Source organism: Python bivittatus, unplaced genomic scaffold (assembly GCF_059951505.1).
Source record: "Python bivittatus isolate LINGU-HERP-01145 unplaced genomic scaffold, Pbiv_v1 ctg000480_np1212, whole genome shotgun sequence".
NCBI lineage: Eukaryota > Metazoa > Chordata > Lepidosauria > Squamata > Pythonidae > Python > Python bivittatus.
Window position 1 is genome coordinate 28,530,323 of NW_028277075.1, and position 13,502 is coordinate 28,543,824.

The 13,502-nt window shown below is 36.9% G+C and overlaps 1 protein-coding gene across 8 annotated transcripts in view; it reads right to left on the reverse strand.

Annotated features, from left to right (window-relative positions):
• PCNX1 (pecanex 1) overlaps positions 1 to 13,502 on the reverse strand; it is a 113,289-nt gene that overhangs the window by 13,911 nt on the left and 85,876 nt on the right. For all 8 annotated transcript variants that reach the window (XM_088145579.1, XM_088145572.1, XM_088145578.1 and 5 more), the window contains 11 exons: positions 12,940 to 13,048; positions 12,595 to 12,724; positions 10,247 to 10,305; positions 8,890 to 9,105; positions 8,156 to 8,409; positions 7,380 to 7,610; positions 5,609 to 5,709; positions 4,054 to 4,204; positions 2,610 to 2,840; positions 972 to 1,246; positions 57 to 262 (listed from right to left, as the gene is read on the reverse strand). In XM_088145579.1, coding sequence (XP_088001705.1) covers positions 57 to 262; positions 972 to 1,246; positions 2,610 to 2,840; positions 4,054 to 4,204; positions 5,609 to 5,709; positions 7,380 to 7,610; positions 8,156 to 8,409; positions 8,890 to 9,105; positions 10,247 to 10,305; positions 12,595 to 12,724; positions 12,940 to 13,048 — 1,963 coding nt within the window. The remainder of the gene's footprint in view (positions 1 to 56; positions 263 to 971; positions 1,247 to 2,609; positions 2,841 to 4,053; positions 4,205 to 5,608; positions 5,710 to 7,379; positions 7,611 to 8,155; positions 8,410 to 8,889; positions 9,106 to 10,246; positions 10,306 to 12,594; positions 12,725 to 12,939; positions 13,049 to 13,502) is intronic.

Sequence of the window (13,502 nt, forward strand, 5' to 3'; positions counted from 1 at the left end):
AGTCTGGCAGTGAGATATTTGAATGTATACTCTTTCATACACTAGCTCAGTTTTACCTAGGGTGACAGGATGAGATGTGATGGGAGGATGCAGTCCTACTCCAGATCCCTGTCCAACAGTTGCATTCCCTCCTCCTTGGGATACACTGCTCTGAGAATCATTGACAGTTGCACTGTTACTTGTGCAGGAAGCACCACCTCCAGCATCTGAGTCTTCAATGTTTCCTCCACTGTTGCAGCCAGCACCACAACCTTTTCTTAATCTGAACAGAACAAAAAACCAATAGCAAGCAGACTAAAGAAAGCAGGTAACAGATTCTATCAGAATCTTCCAAAGTAACAACTCATATCTTGACCCATTCTCTTCATATTTATTTATCTTACATTTAGATCCTATTTTTCTTCCAGGAATTCAAGATGACATAATATAGTTCTCCATCACTGCATTGTTCTACCTCACAACAGTTCCTTGAGATAAATAAAGCTGAGCAAGTGTGCCTGGTCCAAAAGTTAATCAAGACAACACCAGTTCTCTCAGCTGTATTGGGTGCTGCTATAGGGATGGGAGAAACAAAACAGGAGAGATTGTATTACTCAATTTACTTCCAGAAACTTACAAATCACCCATGGAACAGTGAATTCCAGGAGAAAAATGGGATGTACCAGGGAATATTGAGAGTTCTGTGCCTGGAACAGAGTTTTGCACAGAGCAAATTTTATCCATAGATAATGTTTGCAGTAGGTAAATAATACAACTGAAATTAAAGTGCCTGTTGCCAAACTCAATTTTGACAACGTACTGGAATGGTCTTTCCACGTGTGTAATAAAAGCAATATCCCTGTTTTAACAGGAATCTTACTTTGGGTTGGCATCGTAAGAGGAAAGTGATAAAATACAAAACTTTATAATGCACCATTATAATTAAATATACTAATATGAGCAATTGTACTCTGGGGACTTTTTAAACTCACCTGTGCCATGTAGATACTATGAAGTTCTTGATGTTTCCCAAACTGATGGCACCACCAAGAATCTCTCTCAGCTGTTCATGACTATCAGAATAAGAAGTAGTCAGAGGTGAGACATAAATTGGGTATCCAATAGGTTGATCACAAGATGAGTTAATCATGTTCCTCAAAGCTTGTTTTGCATTTTGGATGCTCCCTCTTTCTGGGTTTCGATTGCGCAAGAAGACCAACTCCTGCTGCTGCCCAGCCCAAAGGCCGCGCACACATTCCTTATTTACCTGCAAGAACACAGAAACAGGGAAGATATGTAGAAAAATAGTGTAGCAAAATGCATAAGTCTACAGAGTAGCTATAACTGCATGAGATGAAATATTTTGGTAAAATCAGCAGAGATGAAATATTCACTGCTGATTTTACCAAATAAACCTACTACTACAAAAGTGGTCTGAAATTACAACCATTTTTTAAAAATGCATATCGAAAACAGGATACACACACACACACACACACACACATACACACTTCAGTCCTAATTATAAATACCCTCAAGATTTAAACACCCTTAAAACTGTACATTAAAGTTTTACCTTTTAAATAATTAACTAAAATTAATTAACTAATTAATTCAGAAACTTATAGCCTCTGTATTTAACTTTATGGAAAGCATTCATGCATATATTATATTTATTTATTTATTTATTCAACTTCTATGCTGTTCCAATTCACACACCATTCTAAGCAGCTTACATTTTTCTATATAAAAGGAGGTTAAAATAATACCAGTAACAGAAGAAAACAACCTCAGCATTTTCTGTTATGGAAATTTTATATTCCTGTAATTCTCTATTAATTTTGTTGCTTTTCTGCTATTGTTACTTTTTTTAAAAAAAGTCTCTTCTCGTTTCCTTTGTTTTACTCATGGCACACTTGGGTTTTTAGAAAAGGACAAGTCTACCTCCATATTTTCTTCCTCTTTGTTCTTCTACCCTTGAATTTCCTTCCCTGCTTTTCCCTTGTTATTCTGATGCATCCTCAGCATTACTGGATCTTTTCCCCACTATTGAAGAGGTTAAGTTTCTCAGATGGAGCTCAACTAAGACATTTATCTAAATACACATTGTTTAAAAAACTTCCTGTTTATACTTCTTAAGACTTTTGGTAAGTGCCTATATCTCATTAAGTGCTGTGAGTCATAGCTCAACATCTTAGCTGCTAATATGTCATCAGGATGTTCCCTGCTTCTACTGCTTCCTCTCATTTGTTTGCACTCTGCTATTGATTGAAAAATTACTTATGTACAAGAAATATATAAAAACTGTATCAGTGTGCTGTAGGAAGAAGGATGTAGCAAGGTAGTGAGAGAGATGCCTACACTACACCTCTCCCAATTCTGAAATTAAAAATAAAATGTAATTGCTTTTTGCCTAGTCTGCAAGTCCTGCAAATTTCTTTAATTAAAGCATAAAAAACCTAGAACAATTTAACTTAAAAGAACTGGTTAGCAAAATCACAGCATGTAAAAAGGAATCAAAAGCCAAAACACCAATTTCACACTATCAAGTAATAAATGCCCATCCTCTCCACTTATTACATCTCCTCCTAAAATATGTGGTTTCATCCACCCCACTAATAGCATCTTACTTTAATGACTCTGAAGATCAGATAGCGCTTGTTCAGCATGATGATCTTGTATTCATTGGTGCCATCATCCATCACGTGGCGAAGGGCAAGTAAGGAGGGAGAATTGGAGAGTACAGCACTTCTCCAAGCAGGGTCCCCCTCATGAGCTATAACTAGGTTTCGTTCGTGTGTTGTGATAGCTTCGTAGAGAACAGCAGGATCATCATATTCATCTGGAGAGGTGAAATGATCCTAAGCAGAAGAGTAAAAGCACTGTTCAATATGAGCCTTCACTGTGAAAAGGGAAATTATTATATTCTAGCCTATGCTAAAATTATAGACTCACAGTTTATATCTTGCCAATCTCAACAATTATTTAAGATTACATCAAGTTATCAGATTAACAAAAACATCTAAACAATGAAGAGTAGTCTGTCTCCCTACAAATTTACTATTGTATAAGAATTCATAGATCACAGTCTAGGTTTTAAGTTGAGATGTAAAAGAACTCAGCCATGGATTTCTCCAGGTATGGATTTGTGAGATTTGGCACCATGGCAATACCAAATGCAGTTAACTAACATAGTTTTTCTCTTGTCAAAAAGATGTAAAAATTGTACCTGTTTGTGAGAAATGCATCTAAAAAAGAATATATGCTTCTGAAAGTTTGGTATTAAAAAATGGGAAAATAACCAAATGGAGACCAGGGAAAATTTGATACAGCAATACCAGAGAATTTTGCACTCAGTGGCATTGCAAGGCATAGCCTGCTTCTCTTCAATTCCTAGATGCTCAATTCTTCCCTTCTCCATTTAATTCCAACCATTTTTCCCAAATTAGCTGTTTCCATGTACCATGCTCTTTCTTATATGAGATAATCTTGCAAGGAAAATAGCAGCTGTTTAAAAAAAACAAACAGATCTGTTAAAACACCCATTCAAAATACACTCTAGACTAAACTGCTGCTCCTGCTAATATGGATAGTAAAACAGATACACACAATTTATGTATCCATAATTATAAAGCTATTTGTGAAAATAAATCCACTTTAAACAGATGACTGAACATTTTTCAAAGCCAATTTACTTCTTGGAAGTTAAATATTTTCCTCGATAAAATATCCTAAATAAACTGACAAAGAATGGTATTGCCAATCAATATCCATTTATTTATCAATGTACTGGAGCATCATTCTTTGCATATATGTCTATTATGTATACAAATACACATGTGAACCAAGCACCATTTACTGAAGTATAACATTGAGATAATTTTTGCTGTGTTTTTTGGCACTGTTTTCTCCATTAACCATTTTCCTTGCACATTACTACAAAATGACTCCCCTTTCAAGAGCTTCATTTGCTCTAGAATCAAACTTTTACCAATGGGAGGATTGCAACAGATCCCTTGCCAATAATCTATGCCACTTTCAGCTGATGCACACGTGCACAAGCAGTCTTTATACCTGATGCAGTTTTAGTGACATGCGTATTCCAGGGACCACCACTTTTCTCAGTAATTCCATGTCTGCAAAAATCCATTCATCTCGAATTGATGATATACGAAAGTCTCCTTTAAACAAGGCATGGAGCCCATACAGGAAAGATTCCAGATTACTGTTTAGTTTGGGAGAGAAACCCCAAACATTAAAGCAAGCATTCAGCATTCTAACATAAGTTGAAAAAAGTAACACTTTCATTTCTGTATAAACGATGCAGACTGCCAAAGCAAATTAGGACTGCCATCATAAACAAATATAAATCAGGAGAGTTAAAAACAAAACAAAACTGACAATCATTCTTCAGTTCCTCATCTGTCCTGGCTATGCATTCAAACAGTGGCTGAAATGCTAAAGGGAAACTAATCATCCTCAAGTTAGTTGGGCAGAAAAGTGGCTTAAATTCTTTGGGTTAATGAGAACAGCAGTAGTTCTGTTTGGAAACTTCCATTACCTTGTACTCTGCAGTTATTTACTGAATAGGCATCTGGCCTATTTACTGACAAATTATTTCTATGTCTCAGAATCTTTCACTTCTTTCAGAATCATTTTTATACTTATTCTGTTCTTGAAATTAGGGGAACTCTAAGATTTCTGATGTTCCCTACTGTCATTCACTATGTTTGTTAAATTTCATTATTCATTTTAAAGGAGACTGACAATATAGTAACAAAAGTTGTACTGCAATAGTGGAGAAGATATATAGCTCAGGGTTGAACTGATGGGTTCTTAGCATTCTCTGAGTTCCCTTTTCTTCTTCCAGATGTTTATAGACTGAGCTTGTCTCAAAGACCAACTCAGTGCTGGTCAGTGGCTGTAATAAAGTTAAAGATCCAAAAATGCAAGCAAATTTTTTTAGCAGCCGTGGCACTCTGAGAAATTAGTCATTAACAGACACAGTGAGATAAGCTCTAGCTATGAACCATTCAAAAAAGGAAAAAAACCCAGAAATCAAAGAAAGGGGCAAACAGATCTAAATACATCCTTCCTCATCTTGCATCTATTACCCAATGCCAGATAAACAGGAACCAGCACTAAATAAACAGGAACAATCAAAGAAGAAAGAAATACCCCAATTGACACAGGTAGGACAAACTAACATATATAAACTTCACTCCACCATGCACTGAAGAGGTTAGTTAGCCTGGTCGTGAAAAATGTGGAAGGAGAAAAGCAAGCTTGGGGAATGCCAAGAGCTTAAGAAAAAATCATTATTGTACAATACTGTCACTAATTTTAAAGAGTTGCAACTTGTTATTGAAAAAAATCTTCTTAAAATCATCTAGATGAGGAACATAGAGGCCAAAGGGCAAGACCTAAGTGTTCTAAAATACTAAATGTTTATGGAGGGAAACTGCAGCAGGATAAACTTCCTCCTCCTGCTTAGCATCCTGTCAGAATTTGTCACATTTAGAGACTGAATTAGCTACTCAATTCTGATAAGTCAAATTTTAAGAATAGGAATGGAAAAAGGTATAGACATATTCTAAGGGACCTATTCTGGAATAATAAATGACAGTACCTAGCCATGTGATGTGAAGCAGTACCCAGAGCTCTCCGACCAAGAACAGACAACCCATAGCAAAGGGTAACCAGAGAAGAATCCTTATCTGCATTGAGTGGCTTTGAGTAAAGAAAGAAAAAAAAATTAAAACATTAGGTAAAGCATATAAGATGTTTTTGTGTGTACTCAAACTGTAATGTTTCATGCATGTTTTCCTACTTTCTTAGGAAAAAAAAATCCATGGGGAATAATACCCAGTATGGGATGCATACTTTCTGAGATTCTTGGTAGCAGTAAATTCTCTTCAGATGTAATACAAATACTTTAAGCCAACATGTAAGTGGGACCCTACCAAGTAGTTCAACACCCAATGTTGCACATTCCTGACATCTCCACATATAGCATGAATATCTATAGCTGTGCATGTGAAGGCCTCCTCTCTACAGATCAAATCAAATCAAATCAAATCAAATTTTCATTACAGTCACAGACCAACATAATCTCTCTGCAAAAACTCCTACTTAAATGAATGTTAGGAGAGCACCTATATGGAAAACCTACTCAATGTATCTTCACTTTTGTATTAATTTATTTGGCCTTTATCTAACTAGTAGTCTCATAGATCAATAATCTATGCTGATATCTTCAGCTTGATATAGGCATCAGTGTTGTTCAAGGTGGCAAATGCTTTCTCTCTGAAAAAAGCTGTAGGGCTTGTGGCATTTCAGTTTTGAAAACCAAGCTTAGTAAGTGATAATAGGCGTACCAAGGTTTATAAAATTATGCAAGGTTCATAACTGAAGTGGCAGCATATTGGAACAAACAAAAGAAGCATTCATATAATTAATAATTAGTACATAAAGCAGATTTCCAGAAATATGTGAAGGATATCAGCTTGAATCTATCCTTCATGAATGTATCAAAGCCAAGTTATGATAGTCAAATGAATTTTCAAATTTTAAAAACAATACTTTTCTGAGTATGACCTTTGGAAGAACATGCTCACCTTGTGGGTTTTCCAGAGAAATACTGGCCCTATTTGTAAGCAGAATGCTGGAAAACCATCTTTTCTTTGGTACATAGGTAGGCAATATGTTGGCAATGGTTACCTCTTTTTTCTATTTCCCAGCCTTCTTGCTCTGCCTGACATAATTACTTTTAGGTCAAAATTCATTTAGGCACTTAGATATTCTTAGAAAATGGAAAAAAAAGGTTGGTGGTTGCAGCCCATGCTTATTTGAAAGTGTGCTCACCTTCCCAGAAAAAAGGCAGGTAAGGTAATCCGTGGGACAGGCAGCTAATAAGGATCGCTAAGAGCAATCCAATGGATTTGCTTTCTAATAAATTGGTATTTAACCTGTATCATACCTTTATCACAAGTCTCTGTGTCAGAAGAATGGAGAAGGCTTTCTCAATGATCTTCCTTTCCACAGAATCTTAAACAGTGTCTAGTTAAAATATATTTGCCCCCCATTTCAAAGTTGGTTTATATGTAATGTATTCTGAAGTTACTATGCCTCTGATACTGTTTCCAACTGTGAAATTAGTAGCCTTTTTATGCTTGTGGATGACTGCTGCATTATTCACTAGAACAATGGGACATTTTTAAATTTACTCTGGGCAGTTTAAATACCTTAAATAAAAAAGTTTTTCTTAACCAAATGCACAATTACTTCCTCAATGTATGTTTTCACATTTTAATATGCATTATTTTTCAGGATTTAGATACTGTTTGAGAGGTAAGACACCATATCTTCCTAGGATTCCTTAATCATTCAAAAGTACTTACTTTTTCTCTCTGAGAGCAGCAATATTCCACCCAGTTAAGATAAATTATACAAAAACTCTCTCTTGAAATCCCTGCTAGGCGATGATCATAATCCTCATCAATATTAGGATTAAATGTAGGGTCTACATCAACGTAATTTTGGTCTGCACATTGCTGCAGCCCTTCCTGCATTGTTTCATTTGATAACCATTCCTCTAGCTTGGGAGAAGATATTACATAATAGATGATACCCTATAAGATATAAGGTTAAAGGCATTGGAATATGCACATCTGATCATAACTTTTAAGTATTTACAAAACACAGAGAAAAAGACTAAAGGACTAAACACATCCTCTGTAATTGTTGAGCCTAGCTGGTTTGTTCACCAGATCCTAACCATAGCAGTGAAGGAAAGGGAAAAAAATGGAGAAAAAGAAAATACTCCAATGCATTAGTTTATCTGATGGTTTACACAAACAAAATGTGAAACCATTTAGAAGAACAGTTTGCACAGTATTCATTATTTTTGGCTCCTCTGGGTGGGAGGATGGAGATTTATGTTTGAAGTTCAGACTATGCACACATTCAGCCTCAAAGCATCTTCCCTCACCAATACATATCTAGCCAATATGATTTTTTCCATAGGCACATTCCCACCTATTCTTTTGAAAATAATTAAAATAGTGGTATATATAGGCACAAGTGATAGCACAGATATTAACAGCTTGGATAAAACCAGCTTCTTACACATTTGTAAAGAGGAAGACAATTCTACATTCCTGGCTTACAGACGTACCTTGACATAGTATGTGGTGAGTATTTTCCTTAGATCAAAGACCTGAAGCATGGAAGCAGCACTGTTGTCAGTGATGCTGTAGCCCTCCAAGACATACTTTGTGACTAGAACTTCCCAAGCCAACCAACGCTGGCCAAAGGCAGCATTGAAAGACAATACATGAGGGATATGACCAGGTTCACAGCAACAAAACCCTTCATCTTCTTCAACCCCTTCAGTAATAGCTTCTACTTCTCGTTGCTGACAATAAGTTCCTGAAATGAAAAAAAATAATTCTTAGAAATAGGAGCATTAATGATAACAGCTCTAATAGTTTAGTAGTTATGATTTGTATTTGTTATATAGTAGGGAAAGAAATGAGAAATGCTGGGATAGGTAATTAAGGACCTCCATGAGTTCATGGCTCACTTAATCAGAGATGTCTGGATCGTACCTCAGATTTTTTAAGTCCAGTGCTATACTCATTGGAAAGATGTCAGAAATTACTAAAATAGAACTCAGTGATGAAAAAACATGTAACAGAACTTTTGTTGAAGTGTTTGAAGAAAGTAAGGATTAAGTGATCTGAGATTATAAAATGAACTCTGTCCTGCTCTATTATTTTTACCCAGACTCAGAGAGCACCTCAGTCTAAAATGTGTATTAATCCAATGGACTAAATTTGCATGTTATGAAGTCTGAAGCAGAAAGTAGTACAGGAAGATTAATGAAAAGTGCATCCACGTAGATTTTACCTCTAAATTCAAGCCCTCTCAGCTGGAAAGTGACTAAGCCATTGCCAATCTCTATAAGGTGTACAAGTGCATTGAGGTAGTCAGAAGCAAGAATAAAGCAATCTCCAGTACTGTAGTTCCCCCATCGCCCCAAGAGTAAGTCTCCACACAGGCTGTGCTGAAGGGACCGAGTTAAATGTTCATAGAAGATTGAATTCAAGTTATTGTCATCAGAACCTGCATGGAAGGGAAAAAATAATATAATTAAATTGATGCTAAAATATAAATTTATTTTATAATTCTACTGAAAGATCACCCCAAGGTATTAAAACAGACTGGGATAGATTATCACTTTAAGAGCTTTTAGCTGAATCAACATCTGCCTTTTAGACATATTATTTCCACTGCTAGTAGTGCTAATATAGTTCTCTTGGCCCAAAGTAAAATTTCAGGTCGGGCATCCCAAAGGTGAGAAAGATCAGGTGTTGAACCACCTATCATTCACTAACTCAAGGTAGTATCCACAGCACTCTCTTCTCCATTTTTTTCTACAATAGTGCTATAGAAAGATAGCCAAAGTAGAAATAAAAGATGTGTACTCTCTAGGTCCTAGCATCCAGGATTAACCTTTGCTTAAAAGTTAATTTGATATTTTTTCTCCCATCTTTGGATATACTCTTTTTGAAAAGGGGAATCCAAGAGGACAGGTTACTAGAATGCATCTGACACCTTAAATAAGGATTGTGGGAATGTGCAAAGAAAGAAAAAATTCATAAGGACAGCAGCAGAACTTCAATTTTTCTAGAAAAAGAGAAAAAGAACATCAAAAGGAAGGCTCTAGATTTATTCAGATGATAGTCATAGATATTGAAGGGCACAGCAACAGGAAATACTAGTTGTAACTTTGAAGTTGTAGCTTAGACAAATATGGTTCTTTAACTGAAGAAAAAGATTTTCATCTACTAGTTGATGAATAGTATGTATCACGTTATTTAAGGAGACAACTGATAAAGACTGCAGATAAGATCAATGAAACAAGCAAAGATGTCTGAATGATTAAGAACAACCTGTATTTATTGCAATTGAATTTCAAATAAACTGCTAACAATCTCTACAAAACAAAAACTCCTATTAAGATTTATACTCCATAATACACTTCTCAAAGACAGAATTCTAATGCACATTATAAAAACATGTATATTCTGTTACACATACACAATATAGTTATCTATTAGAAAGAGTTCCCCCCCACCCCAAAGATGCAAAAATGTCATTATCTTTCTTCAGGTTAATTTAATTTTCACCAAAAAAAAGTACTAAACTGAGCCATCACACAATCCACTCAACAGCCTCATGTGCCTATTTTCATCAATATTACCTGGGTTTCTGTCAAGCTGAGAAGCCAGTCTTGTGTTTGAGTGGTCCACTCGTTTTGTGCTGAAAAAGACAAAAGAGTTACTTGTTCTCCTGAAATGCCTTGAAATGAAACACCACAAGGTACTTTATCGCTTTTCCTACCATTCTACCTTCCAGATAAAGGTTCATTTTTACATGTTTTCTCTCAAAACAAGTAAGGGGGAAAAGCTCATGTAGAAGCTAGTATATCCTGTGGGGTTTTCACAACTGGTGACTCTCCAAAATATTTGATTCTCTGCTACGCCATTCCTCTTACAGAACTGAAAAGAGTGCTACAAACACTGCTAGTTCCAGTCATTTGTTTTTCTTCTTTCTGATAAGAGAGGCTGAGTCAGATATGTTTTCTGGGTGTGAAAACAGATCCTATCAGATTTGACTTGCCATCTTTTTCAGAAAGGAGACATATGCATATATGGACACTGATCACTATTCTTCTGACTAGAGAAACAGAGAAGTTTGTTTATTGATTTATTGAACAAATTTATATAGCTGCTCATCTCACAAAGCATGCCTTTGGGCAGCTACAATGCATAAAAACAATAAATATCATAAAACACTAAGTAAAAACAGAGAAACAAAAAAGATAACAACTCAAGATAGCGGGAGAGATAACCATCACTCAACATCACACAACCATCTTGCCGGCCCACAATGGGACCCCAAGGTTGATGGAAAAACCACGTCCTGAGAGCTTTCTGGAAGGCAAGTATGGATGGGCCAATCTCACCTCAGGGGGAATAACGTTCCATAGGGCAAGGGCCATAGAAGAAAAGGCACACCACCTGGGTCCTGCCAGATGTAGCTCCTTAGTAGACAGGACCCGCAGCATACCCCTCTTGCTCAACCTGATAGGATGGGTAGATATAACCAGGAAGAGGCAGTCCCTCAAAATAACCTGGTCCATGGGCTTTAAAGGTCAAAACCAGCACCTTGAATTGCACGCAGAAGCAGACTGGCAACCAATGTGCACTATCCTAGGATCACACATAACTGTCTGCACAGTCACATTCTGTACTAGCTGAAGCTTACAGATACTCTTCAAGGGCAGCCCCATGTAGATCGGATTACAGTAATCTATTCTAGAGGTGACCAGGGCATGAGTAACTGTGAGTAGAGCCTCATGGTCCAGGAAAGGGCTCAACTAGCATACAACACAAATTGCCAAAGGCCCTCCTAGCCACAACAGCTACCTGCTCCTTGAGTAGGAGTCTTGAGTCTAGAAGGGCCCCCAGATTGCACACCAGGTTTGCTTGGGGCAGTGCCACCCCATCCAGCACCAAAGATGGTAAAATCCTTAATCCAGAAGGTCCCAAAACCCACAGCCATTCAGTCTTGCCAGGGTTCAGCTGAAGCTTGTTGTTCCCCATCCAGACCCCTACAGCCTCCAGGCTCCCGGACAAGACACCAACAGCATCACTTAATTCGCCCAGGGTGGAGATATATAATTAAGTATAATCAGCATACTGATGATACCTCACCCTATGGCAATGGATGATCTCACCCAATGGCTTCATATGGAAGTTAAATAGGAATGGAGAGAGTACAAACCATGCAGAACCCCACAAAGTAGGGACCAAGAGCAGGATCTCTCTCTCCCAATCAACAATGACTGGTACTGGCCCTTCAGAAAGGAAGTGAACCAGCACAATACTGTGCCACCCACTCCCAACCTATGGAGCCAATCCCAAAGGATACCACAGTATTGAAAGCTGCCGAGATGTCAAGAAAGGCAAGGACAGATGCACAACCCCTGTCCCATTCCTGCCAGAGATCATTCAAAAGTGCAACCAATCCCATCTCTGTCCCATGCCCAGGCATGCAACAGCTACGGTTGCATAGCTGTTGTGAACTAAGTTGAAAATCCATTTTTAGGAGGACATTAGAATAAAGAAATCAAAATATTGCTAAAAAGTGGGAGAAACATAGTGAATAATAGTTGTTTAAATTCTGGCAAGCCTTGCTAGAAAAATGTATCAAATTTTGATAAAGTGAGGATGGCCAACCTGAAAAAAGCAGAAGCCTAATTCCCCTGCACTGTGAAACTCAGAAATCTTTTCCACCCTTTAAAAAAAGTTTTTTGTTAAATGGAAATATCTGAAGCTCTGTAGTTTGTTTTTTCTTGAAAAATTACACATTCAGAATAGTCAGTATCAAGAAAAGAAACATTTTTTGTGCCTTTGAGTCATTAAAAAGATTATTTTAAATTCTAGAGTGAACCAATTTAACAACTTCATGCAGAAATATCCTATTTTTCAATGCATTAAAAATATACAATACATTAAAGCCTTGTATGATTTCAATAACACCTACTTGTAATCTCTCTCCCAGAACTTGACAGGTCTGACATAAGAAGTGATAAATATTGCACTTCCCAAAAAAGGGTTCAATGGAGTAGAAAAAAAGGCAGACACAACTGCCTGGACAAACAGCATCGCAGAATCTACCAGACAGTAAAGTTAAGGATGCCATAATTGTTACCCAGATCCCTGATTAGCAGGGTAGAATGAAGCTTGATATTAGTCCCCTATCCCTTTTTCTTATAACAATGAGCAAGTAAAATCATCTTTGCTTTGTAATTACTTACTATATATTTTCTCTACTAGGTTTAGACTTCAGGAAATCAAATTAAAATATGTTTGGATTTCAAAAGGATACGAGGCACAGCAAAAGGCTGGGCAAAAGCATGGAAAGCAGATCCCCATGTGATTTGCCAAGGAGCAATATAAGTGTACACAAATCTCAACTTGTAAAAAAGTTCCCAAAGCTACAAAAGAAATCAGAAGAAAATATATACAAATATAAGCAGCGGCAGCAGCAATACAGAAGCATAATCATGCATGGATTTTATACTCTTGAAACATGTGCAGAATAAAGTCAAGACGGACCTACCCACCACATTCCATGTTTGTGTGTAAGCAAGTCCCGTTAAACCCATTAAAGATTGCTATCAAGAACAAAACAAAGTGGAATTCTTCTGGGTTCCCTTTTAAGATTGAGGGGAAAAAAATACCATGACATTGCAAGATTTATTTCACATTGGTAAGACTAGAAAAAATTAAAAAGCAGAGTCACCTTTGAGTCAATCTTCCCTTCTGGTGACTACATGGACACGCCCATGTATTTTTCTTGGCAACAATATGGAAGTAGTTCCTGTTGCCTTCCTCTGGCTTTTTTTTTCTTAATTTCACAGTTTTGGTCTACAGCCAATAAGATTTCCT